This window comes from Podarcis filfolensis (assembly GCF_964270895.1).
Source record: "Podarcis filfolensis genome assembly, chromosome: 7".
In the NCBI taxonomy this organism is placed as follows: Eukaryota; Metazoa; Chordata; class Lepidosauria; order Squamata; family Lacertidae; genus Podarcis; species Podarcis filfolensis.
Window position 1 is genome coordinate 57,368,331 of NC_139603.1, and position 27,168 is coordinate 57,395,498.

The window sequence follows — 27,168 nt, forward strand, 5'->3', positions numbered from 1 at the left end:
GAAAACAGAAACCTCAAAGGAATTAATTAAATATGGAATTTGCAACTTGAAGAAAATAGTCCACATGTCTTGTTTCTACTGTGGCCATGATTTGGATTTTTATGCTAAAGTCTTGAATCATGAAAAGAAAATAGAGAGGGAGGGAGCAACAAACCCAAACAAAACAGAACAAAATCTGGGCACTAAGAGATCTTGCAGTATCAAGCCAATGCAAACAGACTGCAACTGAGTACCCTTGGTCAGATTATAATGGCACAATCAGGTTGCCAGGGCCCATGCCAGCAAGGGGGGCCAGACTCTGAGCTTTGCTTAAAAGTAAAGTAAATATCTAACCTTCCTAGAAGGAAAGTTCATATTGAGAGACTAAGCTTAGGAAGATACCTAGCACAAACTAGGAACAAAAGAGGAAAAGGTAAAAACCAACAGAATTAAACTACACTTAGCAGAAGCTCCAGACAAACAAACACAACCGGTGTCCAGCTAAAATACCCACTTTTGTACTAGATTAGTGCATCTTTTACTGGGATCCCAACTCTAGCTGCAAAAGGAAATTACAATCTGGCCCCCAGCAACTGAAAGAAATGCTTCTCTTACCTCAATCTAATCCAAGAGAGGATACCCTCATGGCAACACTCCCATTGGCTATCACTAGGTAGCAAGCACCCACGAAATTATCTGGCACTTACTTCAGAATAAACACGTTTAGATGTAGGCCTCTTAGTTTGGTCACTCCTTTTTATACAAGTACTTTAATACAGAGGTCTAATTAATCCAGAATAAATATATCCTCGTCTATTTATATATCTTTCATTCACAAACATATGCCAACAAAGGGGAGGGAAGCAGATATTTCCTTTTTTTCATTCTTTGAAAATGTGTAAATGCTTTGAAAATGAAAGAAAATACAGTTTTGTTTATTAACAATTGGATACTATCACTATACATATACATGCATACATACACACACACTGCTACCAACTCCTTAGGCCAGGGGTTCTCAAAGAGTGTGGCAGGAGAGGAGGGCAAGTGTGGCAGGAAGATTCAAGGACAATCAAAGAAATAAAGTAGTCATGTTCTGTGTTATAAATCAAGCACTGCTGTTTTGTTTTCCAATGTGTGTGGCATGAGCAAATTTGTATTCTAAAAGTATGGCCCAGAGAAAAAAGTTTGAGAACCACTGTCTTACTTAAACGTGTTTCAGCAGAGCTTTCATCGGTGGCCTAGTGTGTTATTTAAAACTCAACAGTTCCGCAAAATCAAAATGCGCATTTCAGGCTCAGCACTTCTGAAAGGAAAATCAACCACATTTTAGTAACAAAAAATCAGAGTCACTGACAAGCTTTAGCTTCTAATATATAACCACTTAAATAAGATTGGCACTGCACTTCAGTGCTTCATTATGTACAGGATTGAAGTGGAGTGTTTTGTAAGTAATATTAGAAATCAAGCCCTATCACTGAGTATGAGTTCATTCTTTTTGAAATATTATTGCTTTAGAAGTGTTAACCTGGGATTTTTATTTCTGTAAAATTGTTTCATTTTTTTAAATACCCTAGACCACTGATGAAGACTGCTGAAATGCACTTGGTTGATATTGTTACATTTTTTTCAAAGATTACTTAAACTAACAAGCCTAAATCAAAATAGGTTTCCTCTGAAGTAGGATCTAGAGAGTTCAGTAGGACTTGCTCCCTTGTAAGATTTGCTAGGATTGCAGTTTTGGTGAGATAGTAAGTAATTGGGGGGAAATGTAATCTGAGGTAAATTTTGTGCCTGTGATGCTTTTTATCCTATCAGAGTTGAGAATATCTCTGCTGACAGCAGAGTTGTGGAACAGAAACTTGAAAACATAAGATTTGGCAATAGGATTGCCGAGCAACAGACAGTGTCCACCTGAAGTGGATGTTGACCATTGTTTCTTTCTGAGGAGTGTTCATATGGAGGGAAGTTTGAAGTCTGGCTCCTTCTCTGTGCCTGGATCAGCTCCCCTTCAGAGAGACACAAGGAACAGAAAGAAGGGTGGAGGTTCAGTGGTTTTATTCCTCTGAGTGAAAGGCTAATGAGGAAGCAATGGCAGTACTAGAAAAAATATGAGGGAGGACAAGAGAGGGCAAAACAAGTCTGAGGGGAAAAGTTCTGTAATAGGCATATATTGTTAATGAAAATACAGAAACCTTGTTCATTTGCCCAGGGCCTGCTATTGCCAGCAGTGCTCCTCAGTGGAGGTAGGGAGAAAAGTAGGTTTTTTGGGGTGGGGTGGCTAAACACTTCCTCACTTTTGTCCCCTGGAGTGCCATCTCTATGACAGGGCTCTAGAATCCCTCTTAATCAGTTTACCGTCATCTTTCAGTCACACATAACTATGGGTGGGTACAGATAACAGTTTTGCCACAAATCTGCTCATGAGGTGCGGTAGGATCTTGACCACTTTTCAGAATTTATTATTATTATTATTATTTTATTTCTAGCCCGCCCATCTGGCTGGGTTTCCCCAGCCACTCTGGGCAGCTTCCAACAGAAGGTTAAAAATACATTAAAACATCAGTCATTAAAAACTTCCCTAAACGTTAAATTAAATACATAGAGCCACTTATATCCTCCTGCTTGTAGGCTGAAAATCAGCTTGTGGGGGAGAACCCATAAGGTTAAACAGCTCCTCCTTTTGCTGTTGTGCTAGTCTTCAACTTAAACATACAGCCACCTCCAAGGATGCTTTTGAAGAAAAACAAGACAGGGAAATTGTACAACACATGCAGTGGCTTGTGTGAGGCTAAGTTCAAGTGTGCTGTTAGATTCTTTTCACACAAACAACTTAGTTGGATTTTTTAAATGCACCATTGCAAGAGAACTGTAACACATTGGTTTTGGCATGTCTGAAGAAGAGACAGAGCTACATTAGTAATGGCAGTAAAGGGTGACAATGTAGTGGGTGGGCCAGTGCGACATCAGTGCAGAAATGGAAGGGTTTTGAGGCCAGGATATAAAAGCATCTATAATGGAACTGTGGACCTGAGGGTGCTTTTTAAAAATGCAGCTTTTTAGGAAAAAACCAAAATTGTTGAGCTTTTTGGGGGGGTTTTCCGTTAGAATATGTGTTTGCTCTACAATTACTCTTTGTTTTTCATATTGAAATCCCTATCCCATTATATCCATGGTGGAAAATGACACTTAAGAACTTAGATTTAAATCACCATTTAAATTATTTCACCCAATCTGAATGTGAGGCACATATACATAGGTGTGACACTGATATATTTGGTTCTGTTTCTTGCTGAGCCCCCCTCATTTCAAATTGTTCAGCAACTGCCCAGTTGGTGGCATAGGGTTAGATCCAGAGCTCTCTGGTGGGCAGATTATGCTACTGCTCCAGGCAGAACATACAATTGGGACTATTTGAATGGGTATTTTTGACTTTATACCAAGCATAGTTCTTTGAATAGTGTTCCTTGTGCTTTATGACCAAATGGGGATTTGAACTGTGGTCTCCCAGCATCTAGTCTGACACTTTAACCACTACAGTACACTGGCTTTGGGTAGCCAAATTAAATGCAACTCTATTCACACTGAATGTCTTTTAAAAAGTGAATTGTGTGGGACAATTGGGACACTTGTGGGGAGTAAGTGTGTTTTATCCCCCATTGCAGTCTTAATCTGGATTCCCATCCCCCCATGACTGTTTTCATTGTTGAGAGGGAAACTCTCACTGGATGGAACAGGAGTTTCCTAACCCCCAGTACAAATAAGTGTAGATATAGTGCTCACTGTTGGGACTGCAGAGAAATCAGAGTACTGGAAAATCTAAAAGCCATGTAGAATATTTCTAACATGTAGTTTTTACAGTTAAGATCATCAGTTGCCCAACCCAAATTCCTTATGCATTATCTAATTTCCTCTTAATTACAATAGAAGTCCAACTGAAATATGTTAGGATTTAAATTCTTGACAAAACTGATACAGTAAGATGTTTCCTTTTATAAGATTTATACTGCAATAATTTATTATAAATTATTTAAGACCAGGACATAGTGAATATATTTTATTTGTCCTTTAAAAAAAGAAAGTAATAAAGATTCCACCCATATTGCTAAGTACATGTCCACAAGACTAATGCTTTGGCTTGTAATCTAAAGCATATTCCAGTACTCGGATCTTTCTCCACTATCTGAATAAATTAAGCAAGGCTTTGCATTATATCAAGGATCGCCAAACTTTTTGGACCAGTGGGTGCATTTTGAATGTTAAGTGCTATGAGCATCAATCACAAAATGACTGCCATGGGAGCATAGCGTAGTGTAACATAGCTGTCATGGCGAGCATTACATAACAGAGAAATTAAAGAGAGTCATTATGATAAAGCTTTTCCTATAATTGTATTTCTCTAATAGAAAATGATTAACCTGTTGTATTTCTGCTTGTCTTACAGCCGTTAAAAGGCACAAGAACCCTCTTTTCCCCTAATGCCAACCCCAACCAAAGCCTAGGCTGCCATCTTGTACCCACTTACCTGGGAGTAAGCTCCATTAAACACAAAGAGACGTATCTCTGTGTGGACATATACATTGTGAGGACAGTATACACTGCACTCATTTCGAAGTAAACACTTGGAAGGGTACCTGCACAATTTGCTTCATAAGTTTCTTTAGAAAGAAAGAAAGAAGAAAGCTCAGAGTTGGGGTGGGGGCCTGCCCAGGGATACCAATCAAGGCCTATGCAGGTGCCATGGCATCAACCTCTGTATTATATAATTCATTTTCTGTAAGTGCTAATGGTAACTTGTCACTGCAGAATTCTTATTGCATGTTCCATTGTCTTGACCTTACTGACATATCAAATTCTTCCCTGTAGTGTGTACCTGTGATCTAAGGGTTTAGTAATGAAACAAAACCATTCAGAGAAAATGAAGCCAGATCTTCTCAGAATGAAGGAAGTTGCATTGATTTATCTTGACAGGAGTGGTGGCCTTCAGAAATTTGTGAATGCCTGCAAATTATACAATGGTAGTATTTAGCAATTTTTAAAATTATAGTTTAAATCAGTATATGGGCAATGTTGATGGTTTTTACTTTCTACTCTTACAGATTCAAAGCAAAGTTATGCCGTTTTCCGGTTTCCTATATTGATAAATCCATCTGATATTATTGAGTTGGATGCTACCCTTGGAAATTACGTTTTGCATAAACCTGTGAAGGCCACTCAGATTTTTCAGTCTGTAAGGAATCTCATATATTTTGGTGAAATTTGTTAATCACTCTTTTAAACTGCAGTTGCCTTATGAAATGAATTGGGTTTTGAATTATAGGCGTGTTTTACAGCCGTTAAAACACTGTCACTAATTCAGCAGCTACAGACTGAAGCTCAGGTAGGTTTGAACTCTGCTTTTCGTATTTCACTTTTTAAAGAAATTAGTTGTCTTTATAAAACAATATAGCTTCACTGACCTTTTAGTTTGTTGTAATATTTCTTCTGAAATGCGTTCAAGGCATATCTTAATTATAGTAAGCTTCCTTGGAAGTCAGCCCTGTTGACTTCTGAGCTGGCATGCATAGGATTCCACTGTACAGTGGTACCTCGTGTTAAGTACTTAATTCATTCCGGAGGTCTGTTCTTAACCTGAAACTGTTCTTAACCTGAAGCACCACTTTAGCTAATGGGGCCTCCTGCTGCCACCATGCCGCCGGAGCATGATTTCTGTTCTCATCCTGAAGCAAAGTTCTTAACCTGAAGTACTATTTCTGGGTGAGTGGAGTCTGTAACCTGAAGCGTATGTAACCTGAAGTGCATGTAACCTGAGGTACCACTGTAGTATCTGTTATTTATAACTGGCATCATCATCATGGTATTTCTGTGTCTCTTTTTTTCAGATGAGCATAGTGCTGAAACTAACACATTTACCTTCCCTGCCCAGTTATATTTTCAGTCTTTGCAAATTTCCATTTGATTATACTTCTCAGAGATTTTATATGGCAGAGGGAATAGTTGTTGCAATGTCCACTGTAACAAAATATACACAAGGAGCAAGATTTGTTTGTTGTGATGAAAACTGTCCATTTTCTGAAGGTACACCAACCTGGAATCTTGAATTCTATTATAACATACTGACTTACACCAGTAAATCCAGCTTTTTAAAAATATACCATAAGCTTGTACAAGACATTGTATATAAAATCTAATACACTGCATGTTGCTGACATATTTGCAAGAGCGTTATAGACCTGTGATTTCTCATACTGGATACACATGAACATCGTTTCACAAGCTGATTTTCCTACTATCAAGCAGATCATTGGCTATAGAAGGGACTTGGAGGAGAAAGCAGAGAAGATAATTGATCTCTGTGTTCATAACTTTTATGCCTGTTTGTTGTGTTTAGATGCATCTGTGTGCCCCACACTACACTGGCTATATCATTTGCTATTGACCATACCACTCAGCAGTAGTGTTCAGTGGATTGTTCTCCATCATATATTCCAAAAATTAAAAGATTATACTCTACTTCTGTCATCTATCATGCAAATATTTCTGTTTGCTGGTGGACAATGGGTGGGATTCAAACTTCTCCTTTTCCATGGACAGAATGTTCCATCCTCTCCTCTCCCTGCATACTGTTCTGGGAGTTCTTCTGACCCTCTACAGTGGATTTGGTGGAGATGTGGGGGAGGGGAGGGGAGAGGAGAGGCTCGGCAGGAGCCGTTACAAAGATTTCCACTAGCATGGCAGGTCTTAACTGAATCTGACTATCGTACCTTATAGTCAACTGAGGACTCTGTCTTAAGATGGCAAAGCAGTGTGTCATTCAAACAACTCTAAAAGGGGATGTCATTTTTTTTTGGCACTTGCCCCAAATGAATGAACGGGATGTCAATATTCTTTTCAAGTAGGTACATTATCAGAGATCATTTGGTGATGATTAATGAAATTAAATTGGAAACCATTATAAATCAATATATAGCACTTTGTGAATGTTTAGAACTTTAAATATGGTCTTTTATACACTTCCCCTAGGATTTCAGTATATAAGAGTACATACTCCTGGAGCGACAGAATCTGCAACAGTGAGAAACAATTTTGTGTGCACTTTGTGTACTTCACCACTGCGGGAAGATATGAAATACAGAGTACTTGGTGGTAAACATTATATAGTAGTTATTAGCCCTAAATTATACCATTTCAAGAGCTATATTTTTATGGTGAGGTATACTATTGGGCAACAAGAGAAGGAAAAAGCATGGAGGAGGGAGTTCAAAGTCATCCCTACATTGAGTGAAACTTATAATGTATGCCCCATGGTTGCATTGGGACTCTGATAGGCTCCCCACTTCCTAAGTCTGAATATGTCTGAAATACAGATTTAACCCAGTCTCTTAGCATTTTATAGTGTGTGAAGAAAATCTAATTAGTAGGCTTATTTTTGAATTCACAAAGTTTCCTGAGGTTTCAGTGTCCCAGTAATACATATTTGTATACAATAATTTCTTTCATCAGACGTTCACAGGCTTATAATTTAAAGACAAAATGCTAAAAGGGAAGGGGAAAAGATGGATACCCCCATGTCTGTGGGGACTGTCCTTTTAAACTCTGTACAATCCAGGAAGGGACTGCACGTTAAGAAATACCGTCATATTCTGAGACCATTTAAAAACATTTTTTAAAATTTCAGTTGTGTCAACACAAAGGAGGTATTAGCTAGTTTAAGCAACTATAATGGTTGTTTTTTAAGGATTTTCGTAAAGAAATTGCCCCATGAACTGGACAAAATTGTCCCAGCTTTGTTAACATGAAACCAGCACAAGACAAAAGTACCGTATTGGTCCAAATATAAGCCACACCCTCAAATAAGCTGCACCTTTAAAATTCAAGGATTAATTGTGGGTGCGGCCTGCCTCCCAGCACTACTGCCCTGAACAGGGGATGGGGGGTAGCCAGCGCCAGCCGGGTTTTGAGCGCACTGCATGCCCACCTCCCGGCACTACCACCTCCCAGCACTACCTCCCCAAGCCAGCACCAGGGGAGGTTTGGGAGTTGTGGGTGGGCTGCACACTGTTGCCCCGCACTGCTTCCGGGGCGGGGGGGGGGGGAGGCGTAAGGTCATGAATATAAGCCAAACTTTAATGGCCAGAATTTGGAAAAAGGTGCTGCTTATATTTGGGCCAATATGGTAGCTTGATCCATCCATCCCAAGCCTGAATGCAGGTTTGGTATTTGTCTTGCTCAAGACAAACCATGAGCTGTAGCAAGGTTTGTTGTATGGCTTGCTGCTTGTGTTTTGTCTTGAGTAAACAAAACATGAGCCTGGGTTTGGATGACACACTAAGCCATCTCATGACATAGCTCTCAACAGCACCACAGCACACGCAGAGAAGGAGCAAAACAGCTGCAGTCTCCTCTCTGGGAGCCCACACGTGCTAGTGTTTGCGCTAAGTCATGGTTTGGTTTAACATTTTATGTGATTCAGATCACTTTATAACTTCACTTTTTTGACTGTTTTGTCAATAGAAGGTTATAAAGCTTAGGAAGAGTAGTACTAAAGTATTTGAGTGGATATAGTTCTGACTGTTGGGATGATTTAGAATGCTTTTTCTTTAATAATACTAATCCCAGTTGGGCAATTGGCTTGAGATGGACTTCTGATTAATTTTTTAAACTGTAATCTTACGTTTTTCTTTTTTAAAGATAAGCAGGTTATTGAAATAGTTGATGCTAAAGCAATTAGTGCTTTTCAAGGATTTTCCAGCAGTAAAACCCCTTTCAGATTTCAATCTTTCACAGTTTTTCTAAGAGGTAAGTTTTGTGTTTAATGCAAATTTTTATCATTAGGCTGATAAGTGTGGCAGAATTCTGTTAGTCTAGCATGTGTTATACAAAATAGCATTTGGATGGAATAAATCTTTCACTTTCTGAATAGATATGTCTATCAATAAAATGTGAATGTATATGTAGAGAAGCTCATATATTAGGAAAGGGAAGTATGTGAAAATAAAATGTAGAGGCTCTTTTTAAAAAATAAACACAATATTTGACTTCCTCCTTTCAGTTCATATGATAAAGCTTTTCTGTAAGTAACTAGGTTTTGTAACATCCTTCCTCAATCTAGCTACTTCCCTTATTCTCTTGAGATCTCTGCCATTTCTGGTTTACATAATTCATCCTCACAGATTTTAAAATAGGAGCCTATTTCTGTGTTTCGGTTTTTGTTGTTTTTAAATGGTTTGTTTATGTCCTTTTGAGACAATCTATTGAGATTTTTCTCCTGCACACATCTAATTGAAATAACTTGAACAACATCTGCTTTGTATGAAATGCCCTGAAAGTGTGGTTTTTCTTGCTTTAAAAGTTTGCCTGAAGTCTTTTTTAAAAGCCTTCTGAACACAGTTGACTGCATGTTGGACCACTCAGAATAACAAAGTTAAAAGTGGATGAGCCACAAGGCTGAAATAGGTCAATTATGGAAAAAGTAGCAAAGGGACAGTACTGGCAATATATAAAACACTACTCCAAAACACTACAAGTCCCCTTCCCACAATCAAAGCTGAATGGGAACATGACATAGGATATGAAATAAACCCAACCCAATGGTCAAAGCTGTGGACTAAACCACCCTTTAAGTCCCTCTCAGGCAAGAGAAGGGAACTCATCCTGAAACTTATCTACTGGTGGTACCTAATACCACATAAGCTGGTGATGCTACATCCAGGAATTTCACCTAAGTGCTGGAGAGGATCCACTGGCACTGACATACACCTCCACATGTAGTAGGAATGCCCCAAAATTCAATCTTTTCGGATAACAGTCTTACAAGAAATTTGCAAATTAACAAAACAGGTAATAGAATCAACTCCAAATTTTGTCCTACTAAATTTCTTCCAAGACAATAATGCACATTCACATGACAAAAAACTTATAAACCACTTACTCTCAGCAGCTAGGAGTCTCATAACCAGACAGTATGGGAAACTGCCCTACAAGAAAAACTTATCAACAAACTGAAATGACCATGGGACAAACAAAGGATGCCTTTATCCAAGTGTGCTCCATTTCATCACATACACAAGCCAACAAGACAATGACTGATCCCCCCGCCCCTGACAACATATGAATCAATATGGCTAATGTAACCTAACAATGCCCCCCCCCAAAACACTACCAATCAACTGCAACCAACCCTACCCTGGGCCCTCTAACCTCTTATTCTGCCAACAATAATAAGACACCTATCCAAGTGACACTGACAAAAAAGCTCCACTCATATAAGCAAAAATGAAAGTTTAATGTGTCCTTCACCTTCCCCCTCTCCTAAATTTCTTTTTCTCTACATTCTCCCCTCTCTCAACCCCACATTGTCTACAACAAAAAAGTCTCAAACTGATTGTATTTGATTTGTATGAAGGATGCTACAATTGAAAAACAGACATTGAATGTACTTTTGTTACTTATGGAAAATATTTCAATAAAAACTTAAAAAAGAAAAAAAATATTTAAAAAGTAGATGGATTTGGTCACATGAATGCAGCTTTGTGTTCAATCTTATGAATGCAGAAGGAAGATGGTGGGAATGGATCATTCCTAGAGGTAACTCTTATTTCTATCCTCATAAAGGTAATCTAGCCTTTATAGACCAAACCACATAAAGCAGTGAGCTGGGCAGAGCAATCCTATGTGTGACTTTTTGCACGTTAGGGAAAACTTTCGTCTTCAGCAAGCCATTTGGTTAACAAATGGCTGTTTTATTTAAGCCGGTTTTCAACTGTCCCTGGTTTTTTAAGTTTTTATTGCTTCCATGTTGTGTTGCTTCCTGCAGCTCCTTTACAGTGCATGGTTACCTGAACTTTAGTTCAATGGCCCTTACTCCCAGGTAAGAGCATATAGCATTGCAGTCTTAGTAACTGTAACATTTAAAATTGTGATTTTTTTTCTTGTTGTTAACTACCTAGCTTTTGTGAATAAAGGCAGGGTATGTCTTAAGCAGATACATACATCCCTACATGTTTATTTGCTAATTTATAGATGAACTATCTAATAAAATGGAAATAGGAAACAGGTATAAAGTTATAGGAATTCCAGTCTGTATGCCAAGCTGTATAGAAATCACACTTTGCCTGGAAGCCAACAGTATACATCTCTGTAATCTCACAGGTAAGACAAGGGGATAGTTGAAGTGGGTGTGCATTCAGTTCCTGATTGAACAAGTGGAGATTTTTGTGTTTGTGTGTGTGTATATGTATATGTATAGTAAACTTTTTGGGACTTCACTTTCTGTATGATTGAAATTGCTTCCTCCTCTCTCCCTCTCAAATATGAATAAATAAGCTGTGAAAGTTGGTTTGAATAAATACAGATCACACAATTCACACTGTGTTTTAGAGGGCACTCTGTCTGCTATTTCAGTTGGATAAGAATTAAGTAATTGTAGTCAGAGAGTAATTGTAGTCAGAGAGTGCCCTCTACCTATTAGTGATCCAACAGCATTTAAACGACTTCACATTTGAGACTGAAATTACTTTTAAATGTGTTTATAAAACCTACATTGCCTTTTACTATCAATTATGCACTCTCCTACATTTACACATTGCACTAATAGTACTGGCATCTTATGCAGATTTTGTTCATTGGGTTACTTTGTGGGCTTTTCAACTGTAGTTATGTGCTTATTCTGTGGTATCTGAATTTAGTCATACAAGTTAGGGCTTAGCCACATTTCGGCTTCTCTCCCCTGCCCCCACCCCTGGAGTAAACTACTCTTTAGTGCTCAACCGGAGCAAACAGCAATTTGGGTTTTCTCTTGATTAATGTTTGATCTGATTGAGCACTGAAGAGCAGGTTTTCCCTGTGAAAGGAGTAAGGCAAGATGAAAACTGCTCAGTTCTGTGCCTCGAAAGCATGGGTCAAGGGGAAAACGACTCTGATCTAGGCTTTCTTGACACAGGATAAGCAAAAATGTGGACAAGCCCTTAGATATGTCTAGGTTAAGTCCATTGTTTTCAGTTGGCTGCTCAGAGTATGACTTGGTTGGATACCAACACATTGTATAATGCCTTGAGTGTTGTTTGTAGAAAGGCACCACATAAAACTATATACAGTGGAACCTCAGGTTGCGAATGTGATCCGTGCGGGAGGCATGTTCGCAACCCGCAGCACTGCGACTGCACATGCACGTGACAAGATTCGGTGTTTCTGCGCATAGCGCGATTTAGCACTTCTGCACATGCACTGAAACCCGGAAGTAACCTGTTCCGGTACTTCCGGGTTTCGGTGTGTCTGTAACCCAAGGTACCACTGTAAATGTACAAACAATAGTTTGTACTTAATGTCATTTAGACATCATGAGGGCTAACTCACTGTGAACCAAGTCCATACATATTGAAATTGGGTATGGATATATTCTTTTGGATCTCCCCTGAGGATACAAGGTAGGATTCTCAACTGACAGCCTGAGCAAAGCACTGCAGAATTGGGAGACCACATAATTAGACACAGTAGAGAATGGACCAAGTAACAGGGTCCGTTGAAGGAATAGCCTACTTTCATTTAACAAAATGAAACTGATTTTAAAGTGTTCAAACCTGTAAACCTGAGAAGCAATCCTGTGAACACTTAGCTGGGAACCACGTGAATCTACATGCATAAGATTGAGCTTAAGGTGGGGTTTTTTAAAACTGTTTTTCTAGTTTGGTAATTACAAATGGAAGATGTGAAACTGAATATATTTGTAAAAATTGTAAGATATGTTGTTCATATAGATTCATTTGGCTTTGGTGTGTTTTTGTATTAGGCCCTTCCCAGATCAGTGAAAAATTTAAGTATCTGCTTTCTTTGACTTCCAAGTCGTGTTGGAGATTTACAGCTCTTCTGGCCAATAGTTTTGCTTCACAAGTACTTCCACCAGGCATTAACACCACTCTCAAACTAGCTATATTGTTAAGTCTAGTACAGACAAGTGACAGAAATGACTTAACAGCAGATTACCTGGATATTTTGGTATTGACGAATGATTCGCTAATATTAGAGAGGTAACTAAATGCTCTTTTCTTTAATAAGCAGATTCTTTCCCCTTTATGTGTATACCCTTTATTTAGCTTTGTGCAAAGAACGATGTTGTTACTGCAGTTGTTCCAATTTCTTATTTTGCTTTTAAAGGAAAATATGTGAGGTAAAACAATGCATATGCTTTTTTATTCCAAGGATAGAATTATTCTACTGAACAGCAATGCCATGTAAACTAAAATTAATTTTTAAAACACTTGATTTCTTTTCCAAGTGTATTACACATCCATAACTAAGATATCTACTTTCCCCATCACCTAGAGTTATGAATTACAGCATTAGTCTTGTTCCACGGGGCATACGGCATATTCCATCTGGTGAAGTTTTTCCTACTGTGTCCAAAGATAAGCATGGAACTGGAACTGCAAGCATTCAGGCTAATAGTGCTTTGCTGGCCAAAGGGGGCGTATGCTTCATTGGAGAATTATCTTCACATAGGAAGGATAAGCTTGAACAGTTGCAGTCAGGTAAACCAACTGAAAGTTTTGCATAATGCAGTACCTAAAGTCTGGCATACCTTACTTCAGTTATTCAAATGTCCAAATACACTTGGACTTAAAAGCTCCCTTATGCCAGGTTTCTGTCCATCACATTATTTTTTCCACAGTAAGAAATCAGAACTGCAACAGCTTTCTACACCTCAGAAGATATCAAATTTTGTATGCGTGTGTAAACCCACTGTTTAGTCACATGGGCTGGCAAATGACAATTCTTGCAGAAGCACTTTACTTGCCTTGATCAAATGCAACCTGTAGTAGTTTTCATATGAGAAAGAGCAAAACACTGGGATATTGTTTGTCTGCTAGCAGGGCAATGTATTGATACAGAATAATTCTTTTAATCATTAAAAAATAAAAAATAACTAAGGTGACATTCAACTGTGCCTGTAGCTAGTGGAAAGGACTTCTGCTTGTGCAATGAGAAGGTCCCTTCCACTCCTGGCAGCTTCCACATGTCCACCAAACCTACTGTTGTCATATCTGGAGGTCCCTGGAGCAGATGTGGGGGAGAGCATATGTGGTGGATACAGAGGAAAAGATTGGGTATCACCACTACCTTCCAAGATAGAAATTAGTATATTATTCACCAATTTCTATGTCCTTCAAAATAGGGAGCAGTATATCAACCTGTTCTCTGCTACATTTTGATATGCAGCACTTCCAGTGCATTTCTGTAATTTGAATATATAGCATGTGAGCTATCTTCTTTAAGACAATGGCACTATGTTGTTTTCATTCTTCAAAGACCTATTTATAGTGAAATTAAAAAAATAATCAGATTTTAAGTAGTCTTTATTGTCTGACTTTACAAGTACTTGAAGGAAGAACAACTACTATATTCATCCCTGGAAAGAAATATGGAGAAGAAATTGATCAGCAGGTTACCCTTCCAATTCAAACCAGTTTTTGGTCATTTATTGATGTGAATGCTTCTTGCAAAAAGCATATCCAAGGAGACAATACTCTAATAGGCCAAATGGTAAGTAATGTTTCTTTGCTAGAATTGCACAATGACATTAATTAAAAATACCTAATAGCTTTTAGAGTGACATTGATATACAAAATTTGCAGCCACTTTCTAGAAAGTGATTTCCTCCAGTCATGCAATCTATTTTCATCAGTGAATTGAGGTAGCTTCTACAATATTAAAACTAGGACTATAGTGCATGCATGCGTTAAATAGACCAGGAGTGCTAAATGAAATGTTCCAAAATGCGTTTCTCAGAAAAACCACTGAATTTTACATTTTTCTAGATACCCTCAGTCCCAAATAATTCACTTGCTGGTTTTGTCTGGAAACCACATGAAGTTCTGTTCTGAAATATAAATATTGCTTTTGTCTAGGATTTAAGCTTTATTTCAGCTAACGTTATAGATGCTTTTTGGCTTCTGATACACTGCAGTGAATCAGCATTTTCCAATCCAGTTCTTCCTGTTGTGAATCTCCTTTTAAAAAAGGCCATCAATCCAGAAGATGCAGTCTATGCTATCTCCAAACAGTTTGGAACACAAGATTATGAGGAGGTAACTAGACATTATGAATTGAACCAAACAAGAGGGGCGGTTTGATAAGCTGCTGTTCTATCAATCATATTTCAGATTATGTGCATTTGAATAATCAGGATCCCTTTTGTTCCTCTGCTACTTTAACTTCAATTGTACAAGTAACCAACTTTCAAAATATATGTTACGTGTCTAGACATATTTGCTAAAGGACTCTTCTGCACTTTATCAAATTCAGACAATTTCAATGTCCAATATTCAGAATAGGAATGAGAACTTTTCTTACACTAAATCTACATCTTTAGTAAAGCTGTGAAATCCAACAGTGGCTTCAAAATACAAGTGAAAAGAAGCAAGGAAGATGTTTGACCCAACTCTTACTTGACTGCAGAACGGTGTACCAACCGTGCTAAATCATGAGTATCTTAACTTCCATGGTGATTGGTGTAAACTGTCTTAAGCACTTAGGAAACAGGTTGTTTGTATTTATGCAACCACTCATATAATCCATGTTTTTTCTGTTTTAAAATCGCGTTATTTGTAATGTGAAAATATGTCAAGAATAATGAATTGACAAATTATTAATATTTTAATGAAAATTGTGTCTTGGAAAATACTTTTTAAAATGATACACCTGAAATTTAAAGATCACTGGTAAATCTAGTGATTTTTCCACAGAATTCATAAACCAAGGAAATAATTTATGTCATTTTAGTTCCTTGCTTTCTCCAAAAATTTGCATGTGGAACTCTGTTCAGAAGCAGAAAGGCTGATTCACGGTTACTACTTAGCAAGTCGCAGAATCAGAACACATCCTGTTCATGGATCAAATCTCTCAGCAACTGCACTGAATATCTTGTAGGTTTTCATTTACATGTCAAGTATGTGTTCTTCAAAATTTGTATTTAACCTGTGTAATAATTCTGCATAAGCAACTATGACAAACCCAAATCTGATGGCTATAAGCCAAAATATCTCTTTGTCTTCCCAAAGCTGGGAAAGAAAATAGGATCAGTCATTCCACCATCACCATGTTCCTAATACATTTCCCCTTAGCTATGTAAGTTTTAGACATGGGATTGTTCAGTTCCTGTTTCTTAAATTGCAATAGCTTATCTGTAAAAATTACATGTGAACAAATGTGTAACTTCAAGCAGCACTAATCCTAGATTTTGTAAAAAAAAAATAAAGTTTAAGAGCTCAAAAGCCATTTTATATAACTTTCCGTTTTGTTACATTTCTGAATATGATGTATCAGTTTAAACTTGACTCTCATAGCCAGTTTTTCAAGAGAAGTCATAAGCTCCTTCCAAACCTCACAAACAGTAATCTAATAGAGTTGCCCACCTCTCTATTATCACTAATACATAAAGATCTATGTATACATTATACATTAATTAACAATTGGGCGTGCACAGTAGAGGGTATTTGCCTTGCGCACTATAGCTATTTTAACCACTATGGCTACATCAGCCTAAAACCACACCTCTATTTGTACTAGTAATTGACCTGAATTATATAAAAAATACGCAAGTCTCATTTCTCCCCATACATGTCTGTAGCAGCTACATTTCTCTGTGTGTAAAGATTCATACAACATCTCTGGCAACAGAGACTTTCAGTTATTAAAATTTTGTACAACTGATTTAAAATTATTAAATTTATGTTTGTGCTGTAGGATTTCACTGTCTAAAGCACATGCTAAGCTGAGTTTAAGAACAGAAGTACTTGAAGAAGATGTTTTGATTGCTGTATTACTATTTGAATCATCTCTCACTTTAAAATACGGTATAAACCTTTTAACTGAACCTTTCTTAATGAGGGCTATTAAAATAACCACGTAGAATCCTTAAACGCAGGATGCTTTTATGCTTGGGCTGAAAAGCAGAGCTCCAAATACCAAATGTCTGGTTACCTCTCAAGGTTCTGCTTGTCCACCCCAGGTCTCATTTCCATGGATGAGATTTCTCTTCCCTTCCTTTTGTGTTGACATTACCATCTATTGAAGAGTCCGCACTGAAGGGCACTGTCAGACACAAGACACTTGACGTTCCTGCACTTGGTTCCTATAGAGCCCCTCTTTCTTGCACAAAATATATTGCGTCCATCTTGACCTAGATGCCACTGTAATGAGTGAATTCAGAGAAGTGTCCAGTGCATCATCTATTCTGGTTTTGTGCGATAAATTTCAATTACTGCTATTCAGACTCACAACTCCAGGTACTCCTGTAGGATACTGATCATGTGGACCCATTTCAATTGGATATGCAGCCAGGATATGAGACTAACAGCTTTGGTTGATAAGTTGAACTGGGATTTGAATTGGGTGTGTCTTCATGCACTCATATTAGCTCCCTTGGAAACAGCATCCTTAAAAAGAGCATTTAAAAAATGACAGGCCACCTTTAAAACCAGAAATATATTTATTAGTACAGTGACAGAGAAAGATTGAATGAGGCCAATTCTAAGAACCAACTATATTTTTGCATATAAAAAATCTTAACATCTGAAAGTACTTATAGATGGAGAAACATTCTGCCCATACTTACTGTGTTCAGAAACCTGTTACCTACATGGATGGCTATCACTGGATATTTCGATGTGAAATTTTGATTGATGTAAATCACATTTTCAATTATATCATTTTCTAGTTAAAATAAATTATACAAATTTATTCCTCTACTTTTATTTTCCCAGGTGCTTCTGTGTTTTGTGTGGCCCCAAATGCTGTGTTTCCATTTGAACTCAACAGTGAAAACTCTCTGAATCAAAGGGATATTTACTTGATGCAGTGCCATCAACAGTTGAAACAATTTGTTGCTACATATGGACCTGCAACAGATGTTCTTATTAGCGAAGATTAGTATATCTGCAAAATGAGGTCTATTTTTAAAAATAAACTTGAATGTGTAAATAGTTGTAAGATCAATTCATGTAGTTCTTAATGTTTGTCATACATACATTTTGAGAGTCAGCAAAACTGATTTTCCCGTTGTCACATTATAACACTGGAAATATGGAGGATGCAATGCTTGGTCACAGAATTGTACTATTTCAGACATTGCTTTTCCTTTCTAGTCTTGCATTTCTCAGGGTGGGGAGGAACAGAGGAAGAAAACATTTTCCATTTTGTGAAAAGGGATGTATGACCTTTGTTCCTGTTATAGCCTCCCAAGTTTCATGAAAAAATAAGAGCAGCTTTTACTATGAATGTCTTAAATGGAGTGTAATTCAACTCACTATTGCTATATAGACTATGTGGGAAAATAGTCTCTTAAATATATTATTATTATTACTATTAATATTTTTTCTCTTTATTACCCACTCTTCACTGTAAGGTCCCAGGGCAGGTTATGGCATTAAAAACAACATTAAGAACATATTAAAACAATGAAAGGGTTTTCAATATCCTGAATAACAATGTTATGGTTACTTTCTTTGGGTATGTCCCATGGGTGTACGCTTGTTCACACTTCCACTTGTCACATTGCTTTCCACTCTATACCACTGAATCGGAGCAAACATCAATCAGGTTTTCTGGGGAAAGTGGTGGGGCAAATGGAAAACCTCTTGAGCCCATGCTTTGTAGTCAAAGAACAAGCAGAAGCATGGATGAGCCCTAACACTTTGTTCTCAATTAGGGGGGGAAAGATGGTTGCATATAAGGCATACCTTAGAACATCAAATATAAAATATTTGTGGTTTAAGGATTGAATGAAAATCAGTTTTCTAAATTTCAAAAGATACTGAATTTCAAGCATTACTGTCAACTGCATCTAGCAGGAAAAGAATGCTGAATTTGATGGGCCTTTGGCCTGATCCAGCAGAGCTGCTCTTATGCCTTCAGTATTCAGACAGAATGACTCCCTTTCATAATTTAATCTTAGCTTTATCTCAAAAATTTCTTATTACAATAAAATAAAATTTCTTTTTCATATAACATTTGCAAAACACTCAAGTTTGGTTTCTTATACATGGATTACAGGTTTAGTGAATGACTACCTCAAACTTGCAAGTAGCACTTTCATGGTTGAAAACGATTTGACAATCTGGTCTCATTTCTGAATACATCCGAATTCAGGAAGGCACACAATCAAAACATCCACTGCAATAAAAACAATTAACATAACTTTATAATGTTCTAAGTAATTATGTTACTTGGGCCATTTAAAGCTTTACTGGCATCTCAGAATTAGGAAATACACATCAGTATAAATTCAGATGGGTAAACGGCAAAAGGAAATCATCACTGTGCCAGCAATGCAATTTTTAATATCTATACTGTACAATGGAAAAGACAGTTTCCTAAATTAAACTATTTCCATGGCTTTGTAATTACTTGCAGAATGAACCCTCCAGTTTTTTTTTCAAAAGCAGGGAACAAGAAAAGTCATATACATAACAATCTGAGGTTGTATGAAGTGTCATCAACCTCCCAACAATGTTTACTGAAAAGGAATATTGTACAAGTATATTTAAACTCAAACTATGTGTCTATTAAAAACTAGTTTTACTAAAGCACTTAGTTAAAAATTTAGAGAGTAACACTTACCATTATCCATACTTTAGGGGTCAACAGGGCATCTTGACAGACCTAAACTAACAGAATAATAAGACATTTATAGATAACAAGCTGAAAATACTATTTTAAAAATGTCAACTATGTAACTAATTGTTTGGCTTGTAGAAAAGTTGTCTTTTGTCTGAAATATATACAAACGGGATCCGTTCCAGAGGCTTGGCCGTATCCCGAAAATTCCATAACTGGAGGACTGCTTCTGGGTTTGCTGCAGCCGTAACCCGAAGATTCTGGAACCTGGAGGTTACGCAACACAAGGTACGACTGTATTTTCAACATATCACGAAGCACAAGTCATCATGCTAGTCATCCCCTGCAAAAGAATAATTTTATCATTGAAAAATAATTTTCACACATCCTTGAATATGTGAAGCACGGGGGGGGGGGGGCGGGGGGAGATTCTTGCCCATGGAAATGGTACTTTATACCAAATGCATAATCATGGTTGGGTGTTTTAGAAATGTTTTAGGTCACAATCAGCACAGATGCAAGGAGCTTATGGACTGTTTACAACCTTGTATTTGACCCTGTATTTGTTGTTCCAAATTTCCACAGCTGCATGCAAGCACACAAAAGTTAGAAACTAGTACTAGCTCTGTCCCAATCTGTAGGGATTTGAGGCTATTGAGGTTAACAGGGATAACTTTTTAAGTGTACCGTGGTACCTCAGGCTAAGTACTTAATCCGTTCCGGAGGTCCATACTTAACCTGAAACTGTTCTTAACCTGAAGCACCATTTTAGCTAATGGGGCCTCCTGCTGCCGCCACGCTGCTGGAGCCCGATTTCTGTTCTCATCCTGAAGCAAAGTTCTTAACCTGAAGCACTATTTCTAGGTTAGTGGAGTCTGTAACCTGAAGCGTATGTAACCTGAGGTACCACTGTACCTTGAATCAACTGTTGCCTGATAACAGAACAGATGACTAAACTTACTCCACAAATTTATCATTCACACTTGAGATCTTGAATTTGCATGAGATGCTACAGCCTAAGGCAGCAGTATGAAGTGGAGAGCAAGTCTTTTTGTAGTTAAAACTGCTGTAAGGTGCACCCAAGATCCAGACTTCGCCCTCTTAGGACTCCTAAGCTGACAATATTACAGTGGTACCTCAGTTCTTAACCCGAGGTACCACTGTTTTCGTAATTTGAATCAACTTACCTTTTATGATTTGCGTAGTTTTGGTTTTTCCCGCAGAATATTTTCGTGCAATGGCAGAGTCCGGGAACATGTCAGCTACACACTTTTTGAAGTCGTCGCAGAAGGTGAAAGAAATGTTGTGTTTGGCACACAGCATCGCCATTTTAACCTCGGCATTTCTGACCTGGTCAGCCTCTGTGGTATTCCTAGTCACAAATGCGGACATCGTCGGGGCATGTTTCTGTGCCTCTAGCCCGCGCTTGTGCTTGGCCGATTTTTTATGCTGAGTGACATCGGTCCTTCCCCCATGGGAGACACTAAAAACGCAACTGCAAATTGTGCAGAATGCATGACCATGCCCCATTCTGCTCTTCTTCAAGAAGCTAAATTCCTTTTCCCATTTCTCACGATACTTGCACAGCCTCTTTGCTTTTTTCGAAGGAATGTCTTCTCCACCTCCATCCATCTTTCTTTGTTTGAAAAAGAAGAAAAGCAACACATCAGAGTAGCCACACATGCAATTTGCGAAGAGACTGCTCTCCTGTAGCAATCCTACCTCCTCCACATGCATAACGTGGGATTTGACTGGAGTAACACATGACTGGAAAGGTTTGCAGTTCCAGAAACATAGGTGCGCACTGCCTCAAAATAAAAAGAAGTGAACAAAAGAAGACTCACTAGGGGGGCATTGCTGAAAAAATGTCAACTTTGTAAATCACATGCACCACAAGGCCTATGCAGCCTCAATTTAAGATGGCTCCCTGGCCTGGCTTTGCAGCAGCACGTGCAACAAAACGGCACCCAGCGTTCAAAAACCCCCTCAGCTTGCATTAAGTAGCCACACACATATACACGGCGGTAACAACCTCCCCCCCCCCTCGCCATGAGATCGCCGCCCGCCATTTTAGTCAACCAGCTCCTTTCCTTTCCCCCACAGCAGTCAATCAAAGGAGCCTCCAAAACAAATCCAAAAGCCGCCCCCCCATGAAATCACCGCCCACCATTGTACTCAACCAGCCGCTCCTTCTTTTTTTCCCCATGTGCCCCCGCTCCAGACAGACCTTATGCCTGGCAAGGGTGAGTGTGCCGTTGATGTATCCATCCGATACCGAGCACAGGTACGTTCAGAGCCCCTCCGAGTCAAAGGCCCAAAGGCGGAAAGCCCAGCCAAACGAAGCCTCAAGCAGTGGTTCCCACAGCACAGCGACCCGGCAAAGGGATACAGTAGCAAGGAAACCACACCGCTGGGAAGCGCTGAAGCAAAGGCGAGTCCCCAGGCAATATGGCCGATTTTATTGGCACAAGGTATGCAAGCTCCGCCCCCCAGTCGTTCTGAGACTCCTTATTGGTGAGCAACACATCTGAGCAACGCAGCTGAGGAGCCTCCCTGGCCGGCAGGGAGGGAGAGGAGCTGCTTCCTTTGAAATCTGGGAAATTTACGGGATATCTAACAATCCAGGATAGCAGTGGGAAACGGCACTGGAATAAGGGAATTTCCCGCAAAAAAGGGAAGATTGACAGCTATGCTCCTTTCCACTGGCGTAGTGTGGGGGGTGCAGACCGCACCAGGCGCAACATTTGGGGGTTAGGGTTAGGGGGCGCAAATCCACGGGCTAGGGGGCGCAAATCCACGGGCTAGGGGGCGCAAATTACTTGCCTTGCCCCGGGTGCTGCCACCCCACGCTACGCCACTGCTCCTTTCATCCATGGAATGCTTTTGATCCAGCACAGGGATCACACTGGCAGGCAGCAGCAACTTTTGCACATTTCCCCACTCCTTTCCACAAACTTCCCTCCCTCCCAGACTGTTTTGGAAGGTCCCCCAATCTTCCAATGTAGATTTTTAGAAGGGGTAATAGGGGGATTAGCAAAGGTTGTCTGTCTCCACCACATCCTATTAATGGAAACTCCACTAGTGGATACTCTCAATGGCAGAAGCAAAATCTGGATCCAAGCCAATATGTCTGTTATCCTCAACAGCTGTTGCCTTCAAAGCATATTGCTACTTCCCATACAAAACATTTTGCCAAAGTCTACTCAACCTTTCAGATATACATTGGCTGTGATGTGGCTACTGCCATTCATGGACACAAACTGCAAGGCAATTCATCTATCCATTTCCTCTCCTTAATTAAAGAGCAGAGAAAAGCAGATGGTACTAATATAGGAATCTACCTGTACCAAATGTTGGTTTGCTGGTCCCCTGAAAGTTACCGGTAATCATTTATTAAGCTTGGAATTGAGTTGCTCTTGGAAAGGGTAGCTATGCCTTAGTTTATCCAATCAGCAGATGCTAAAGTAAGTTGGTTTAAAGTGTTAATGTATTTTCTCAGTTTTGTGTGCTTTCATTATAAAGAAAGCTCATATATGCAGTATTCTTAAGGGTTCATGTTGTTATACCTTGTTGGTTGAAACAACAATGGAATCCCAGACAAATGATTCTGAAGCCACTGGGCGTAAACATAACAGTAGATTCCATTGTCAGAATATGATGAGAGGAACTGCGAAGGCCATTAGATCCCAGTTCCAAAAATCATTATGGGGTAGTGTTTCCTTGCAAAGTTAAAAGATTTTATAGAGACACCATGTTTCCAAAGCGCTTTTTTAAAAAAAGTTTATGTTATCTTGCAAGTATAAAATATGAACTAAAATTTCAGGATTAAAGTGAACTTTGCTTTGGGACTCCAGCTATGTGAACAAGCACAACATATTCCCTACAGGCTCAGTTCAATCTGAAAACTGAGTATATGGTATTTCCTAGAACCGTCAAGCCAAAAATAGATTGCTACACAGTGAAGAGGTCATGGGTCAGGGCCATAAGACAACTCTCTAACCAATTTCCCCACTGACAAAGAGGCAATTTATCATTATAGCTTGGACATTCAGCTGATGCTACTGATTTATGAAGACATCAGCTCTAGTAATGATCTTCAGCTGTCTAATTCATCATCATTCAAACAACTTGGCAGCCTGGAAATAACTCAAAATAATCAATACTAGAAGTACATTTCCCCCATTGTGTTTTCAACAGACCAACTAATTAAAATATAGGTCAATTCCAGAAAAATTATACAGAAATGGAATTCTGACTAATCATAGTCGTGGATTTCAACACTTGGGAAGTAATGATGAACTTTCTCTCTGAGCAATGTTAAATGGTCAGCAATTAGTGAGCTGATATCACATTTTAGCTCGCACTCGGAAGTTTTGGGAAACGTTTCAAAATTTCCTTCTTTCCCTTTCCTTTTCCAAATTGCTATTTTGTCTCATAGAACAAATTTTATCTACCACTGTTAATATATTTTCTCCTTTTTCTTGCATACTGGTATTCATTTTATTCAAATGTTCAAATATGTCAGCAAGATATGCCAATTTTGCACACCAAAGTTTGTTTTGAATGAGATCACAGAATTCCTTTTGCTGATTTTCCTCAAAAAGTTTAAGCATCATTTCCCTCAATTCGTATACAAGACAAAGCACTTGCCCTCTTGACAGCCAACGTCTGTGTGTAGTAGAAGCTTTTGAAAACTTGCCCCCATTTCTTCACAAATATGAGCAAATAATCTTGATTCAAGATGTCTACTTTTAATGTAAATGACCATTTGAACCACTTTGTCCATAACTTTTCTTAATTCATTTCCAGTAGTGTGCGACTAGTGCTTCGTGATGTAAAAAGCAACAAGTAATTATATTTTTATTCTTTCTTTGCTAAAGCTATAAAACCCTTTGTTGAACCAACCATTGAGAGTGGGCCATCTGTGCATATTCCTACACAATTTAACCACTGCAAATTACTTTCCTTCATGAAGCAATCTAAAGTTTTAAATATATCTTCACCTCTAGTTCTTATTGGAAGTTCTAGACAGCAGAATAATTGCTCAATAATTCTGTCAGTATGAATGAAACATATAAAAATAAATAATTGTGCTTCTGACATCTGTTGCAATGTAAAGATCATATTATCATTTTGAAAAATATCCTTCATTTGCAGCTTAATGTTATCAGATATGTCTTGAATACATCTTCCAATCCTGTTATCTGCCAAAGGGATTTTATTAACTTCTTTTTCAAATTCTGGCCCAAACATTGTTCGAACAATAGCACAGCCAGATTCCTTTATGGTGGTTTCTGCAATAGTGTGTGGTTCCTTGTTTTTGGTAATTATTTGAGCTACCAAGTAACCTGCCTTTTGAGCTTTCTCCAGCGTCTGCATTCTCCTTATGAGTGATGCAGACGGCTTCTTTATAGGTTTTGAAATCTCAATAAAGTATTCTACTGCTTTTTCTGACAAATGACTGTGTTTTGAGGTAAAATGACTTCAACTTGTTTGGTACCATACTTTCATTTGCAAGTATATCCCTACAAACGACACTGGGGAAAAGGATTGTTTTCATTACCAGAAAACGAACCCCCGTTTCATTCACAGTAATCTTTACTGTATAAATGAGGCTTTGGAATTTTTTCCTTTACAGTTCTTATGTACTAAAACAGACTGTTCAACAGTTGATTCTTGTATAGTTTCCTCTACAGCTGCTATATTCTGTTCATTGTAAACGCCATCTTCACCAACTTTTCTTAATTAGAAACCTATTCATTTTAGGGGGTAATTCAACTGCAATTTAAGTAAATAAACATGAAAATAGCAGCATCAGCACTTAAACTCCCTCAGAGCAGGTGGTGGTGGTCTCTGCTACAAGTGGCCAGGCCAAAGTGGTGGGATCCAGCAGCCAGTGAGGGTGGGTGGCAACAAGTCTTGGCTACTGCAGGGCACTTAGGAGACTTCTTCCATCCTGGGCCAGGGCTTCATGCTGGCCTGGCGCTGCACTGGCCCAGAGGCAGGAGGGCTGCAAGAGAAGAGGGGAGGGCTAGCACCCAGCCCAGGCAGCACATGGTGGAGCGGGGCAAGCAAATGAGACGGCAATGGTTCCTTGGAAAGCATGGATCATCAGATCCGGGCACCTGACAAGCAGCCTCGACCAGGGAGGAGAGGAAAGTGCGCAGGTAGGCAGGGTGGGGAAGCTCCTGTGCAGCCTGGCAGCAGTTACTCAGAGGGCTGCCCGCTCCCTTTCCAACCCCAGGGGGAGCTGTGAAACACCTACACACTGTGTCACAACAACAACATATTTGGGCAAGCTCTGGCATGACGTGTATTAACAATCCTCTATTTTTCAAGTTACTACACGAGGAATATAGATAACATGGCAATAGCACATTATGACAAAAACTGCTTTTAGATTAATTCAGTAGGGTCCATCTGCTAATGGAATAGACACTTTACCTTCATCTCCTTCCACTGGTTAGGTCCGGCGGGGGGGGTGGCGGAAATAGAAGAGTGGGCTGGAGGCTCTAAAGAAGAGAGTGCCTAACAAGGCTTCCCAAAACAACCACTCATTCTCTAGTTCTGCCAGACAGCTATAAATTGCATTCCAGAAGTGGGCAAAGGTGCCCAGCCCCGACCAGTTATCTGGCGCGGGAGCCGCGCGGGATCCTCGAAAAAAGGCACCCAGACCCACAACGGTTCCCCCACCCGCCGCCGCCTCGGCCTCCAGCTGAAGGCGGGAAGCTCCCCGCGCGCTCTACCCGCCACGAGTCCTGGCCTAGCTGAGTTCAAGGTACGTGCCGAGGAAGAGGGAGGAAACGCACCCAGGCTGGTCGGCGCGAGCACCCCAAGCCGCCCCCCACACTTTCGTCCAGGCAGCCCAAACCGCCGCCTCCCCTCCACTCTCGCCCTCAAATTGCTTACCTGTTCTGCAGACCACGCGAAACCCCGCAGACCTCCATAAGAAAGGAGCGCGAGGGTGGCCGGAACCGGAATTATAAGTCCATGGAGCACGTGACCAGCCCTCCCCCACCCAGCCACGCGCCTTTTGCGCTCGTTCTTTTCCGGGCGAGGTGGCCGACAAGTTGGTTTCATTGCTGAACTACACTTCCCATCAACCCCCTGACAGTTGGGCCTGGCTTGCTGAGGCTGACGGGAGTTGGAGTCCAACATTTCATCACCTTGGCTAACCCAAAAGGCAACAGGGCAAATGCCTTTTTTTTTTTTTTTGCCAGAGACGTACGAAAAAGGTTTTTTTTTCCGGAGGCGGGGGTGGGGGGGAATCCTTGCTGATTGCACGCCAGAGATTTGCGGTTTTGAATCTCGCACCCTCTCGCGGTGGAAGAAGAGATCAGCTATAGCTTTCCTCTGATTTCCAAAGTTGTGGGCGTAAAGACAAGAGGTTTTTTTTAAAAAAAGTCTTGTGGCACCTTTAAGGCTAACGTCATGCCGTCCAACATTTCTCCGATGAAAATAGGGACATCCTATTCCATAATAATAATTTTACTGTTATACCCTACCCATCTGACTAGGTTGCCCCAGTCACTCTAGGCGGCTTCCAACATATAAAAATAGAATAAAACTTTAAACATT

General features: G+C 39.5%; 2 protein-coding genes across 18 annotated transcripts; one reads left to right on the forward strand and one right to left on the reverse strand.

Moving 5' to 3' along the window:
- Positions 1 to 17,970, forward strand: MCMDC2 (minichromosome maintenance domain containing 2). Of its 14 annotated transcripts, none has more exons than XM_083623296.1 (16): positions 1 to 652; positions 4,424 to 4,609; positions 4,846 to 4,997; positions 5,079 to 5,209; positions 5,300 to 5,359; positions 5,862 to 6,057; positions 7,003 to 7,125; positions 8,671 to 8,778; positions 11,002 to 11,130; positions 12,767 to 13,004; positions 13,300 to 13,505; positions 14,351 to 14,517; positions 14,883 to 15,062; positions 15,757 to 15,899; positions 16,720 to 16,829; positions 17,739 to 17,970. In XM_083623296.1, exons 3-16 carry the CDS (start codon positions 4,874 to 4,876, stop codon positions 17,903 to 17,905), a joined length of 2,082 nt encoding a protein of 693 aa, XP_083479422.1. In that variant the 5' UTR covers positions 1 to 652; positions 4,424 to 4,609; positions 4,846 to 4,873; the 3' UTR covers positions 17,906 to 17,970. The 14 variants fall into 14 exon arrangements, with proteins under 14 accessions (XP_083479422.1, XP_083479425.1, XP_083479414.1 ...); XM_083623294.1 differs by lacking the exon at positions 1 to 652 and adding an exon at positions 2,299 to 2,366; XM_083623295.1 differs by lacking the exon at positions 1 to 652 and adding an exon at positions 2,393 to 3,401.
- LOC310766822 (uncharacterized protein) lies at positions 9,840 to 26,615 on the reverse strand. Of its 4 annotated transcripts, none has more exons than XM_083623482.1 (5): positions 26,500 to 26,615; positions 20,778 to 21,226; positions 19,594 to 19,933; positions 19,044 to 19,146; positions 9,840 to 17,411 (listed from the first exon to the last, which is right to left on the reverse strand). In XM_083623482.1, the coding sequence occupies exons 1-3, from the start codon at positions 26,535 to 26,537 to the stop codon at positions 19,923 to 19,925; spliced, it is 498 nt and encodes a 165-aa protein (XP_083479608.1). In that variant the 5' UTR covers positions 26,538 to 26,615; the 3' UTR covers positions 9,840 to 17,411; positions 19,044 to 19,146; positions 19,594 to 19,922. The 4 variants fall into 4 exon arrangements, 2 of the variants coding, with proteins under 2 accessions (XP_083479608.1, XP_083479607.1); XR_014550427.1 differs by lacking the exons at positions 9,840 to 17,411; positions 26,500 to 26,615 and adding exons at positions 22,444 to 22,736; positions 22,812 to 23,824 and having other exon boundaries at positions 17,446 to 19,146; positions 20,778 to 22,277; XR_014550428.1 differs by lacking the exons at positions 9,840 to 17,411; positions 26,500 to 26,615 and adding an exon at positions 22,444 to 23,824 and having other exon boundaries at positions 17,446 to 19,146; positions 20,778 to 22,277.
- Between the last annotated feature and the right edge of the window lie 553 nt (positions 26,616 to 27,168).

What these genes read in the sequence shown, in the direction of transcription:
- MCMDC2 (XM_083623296.1), top strand. Translation starts at nt 4,874, where the DNA reads ATGAAACAAAACCATTCAGAGAAAATGAAGCCAGATCTTCTCAGAATG. An exon ending in TGCCTGCAAATTATACAATG is followed by an intron (nt 4,998 to 5,078) that starts GTAGTATTTAGC and finishes CTACTCTTACAG; the next exon opens with ATTCAAAGCAAAGTTATGCC. An exon ending in GCAACTGCACTGAATATCTT is followed by an intron (nt 15,900 to 16,719) that starts GTAGGTTTTCAT and finishes TTTGTGCTGTAG; the next exon opens with GATTTCACTGTCTAAAGCAC.
- LOC310766822 (XM_083623482.1), bottom strand. Translation starts at nt 26,537, where the DNA reads ATGGAGGTCTGCGGGGTTTCGCGTGGTCTGCAGAACAG. An exon ending in TCGCGTGGTCTGCAGAACAG is followed by an intron (nt 21,227 to 26,499) that starts GTAAGCAATTTG and finishes TTTCAAACAAAG; the next exon opens with AAAGATGGATGGAGGTGGAG.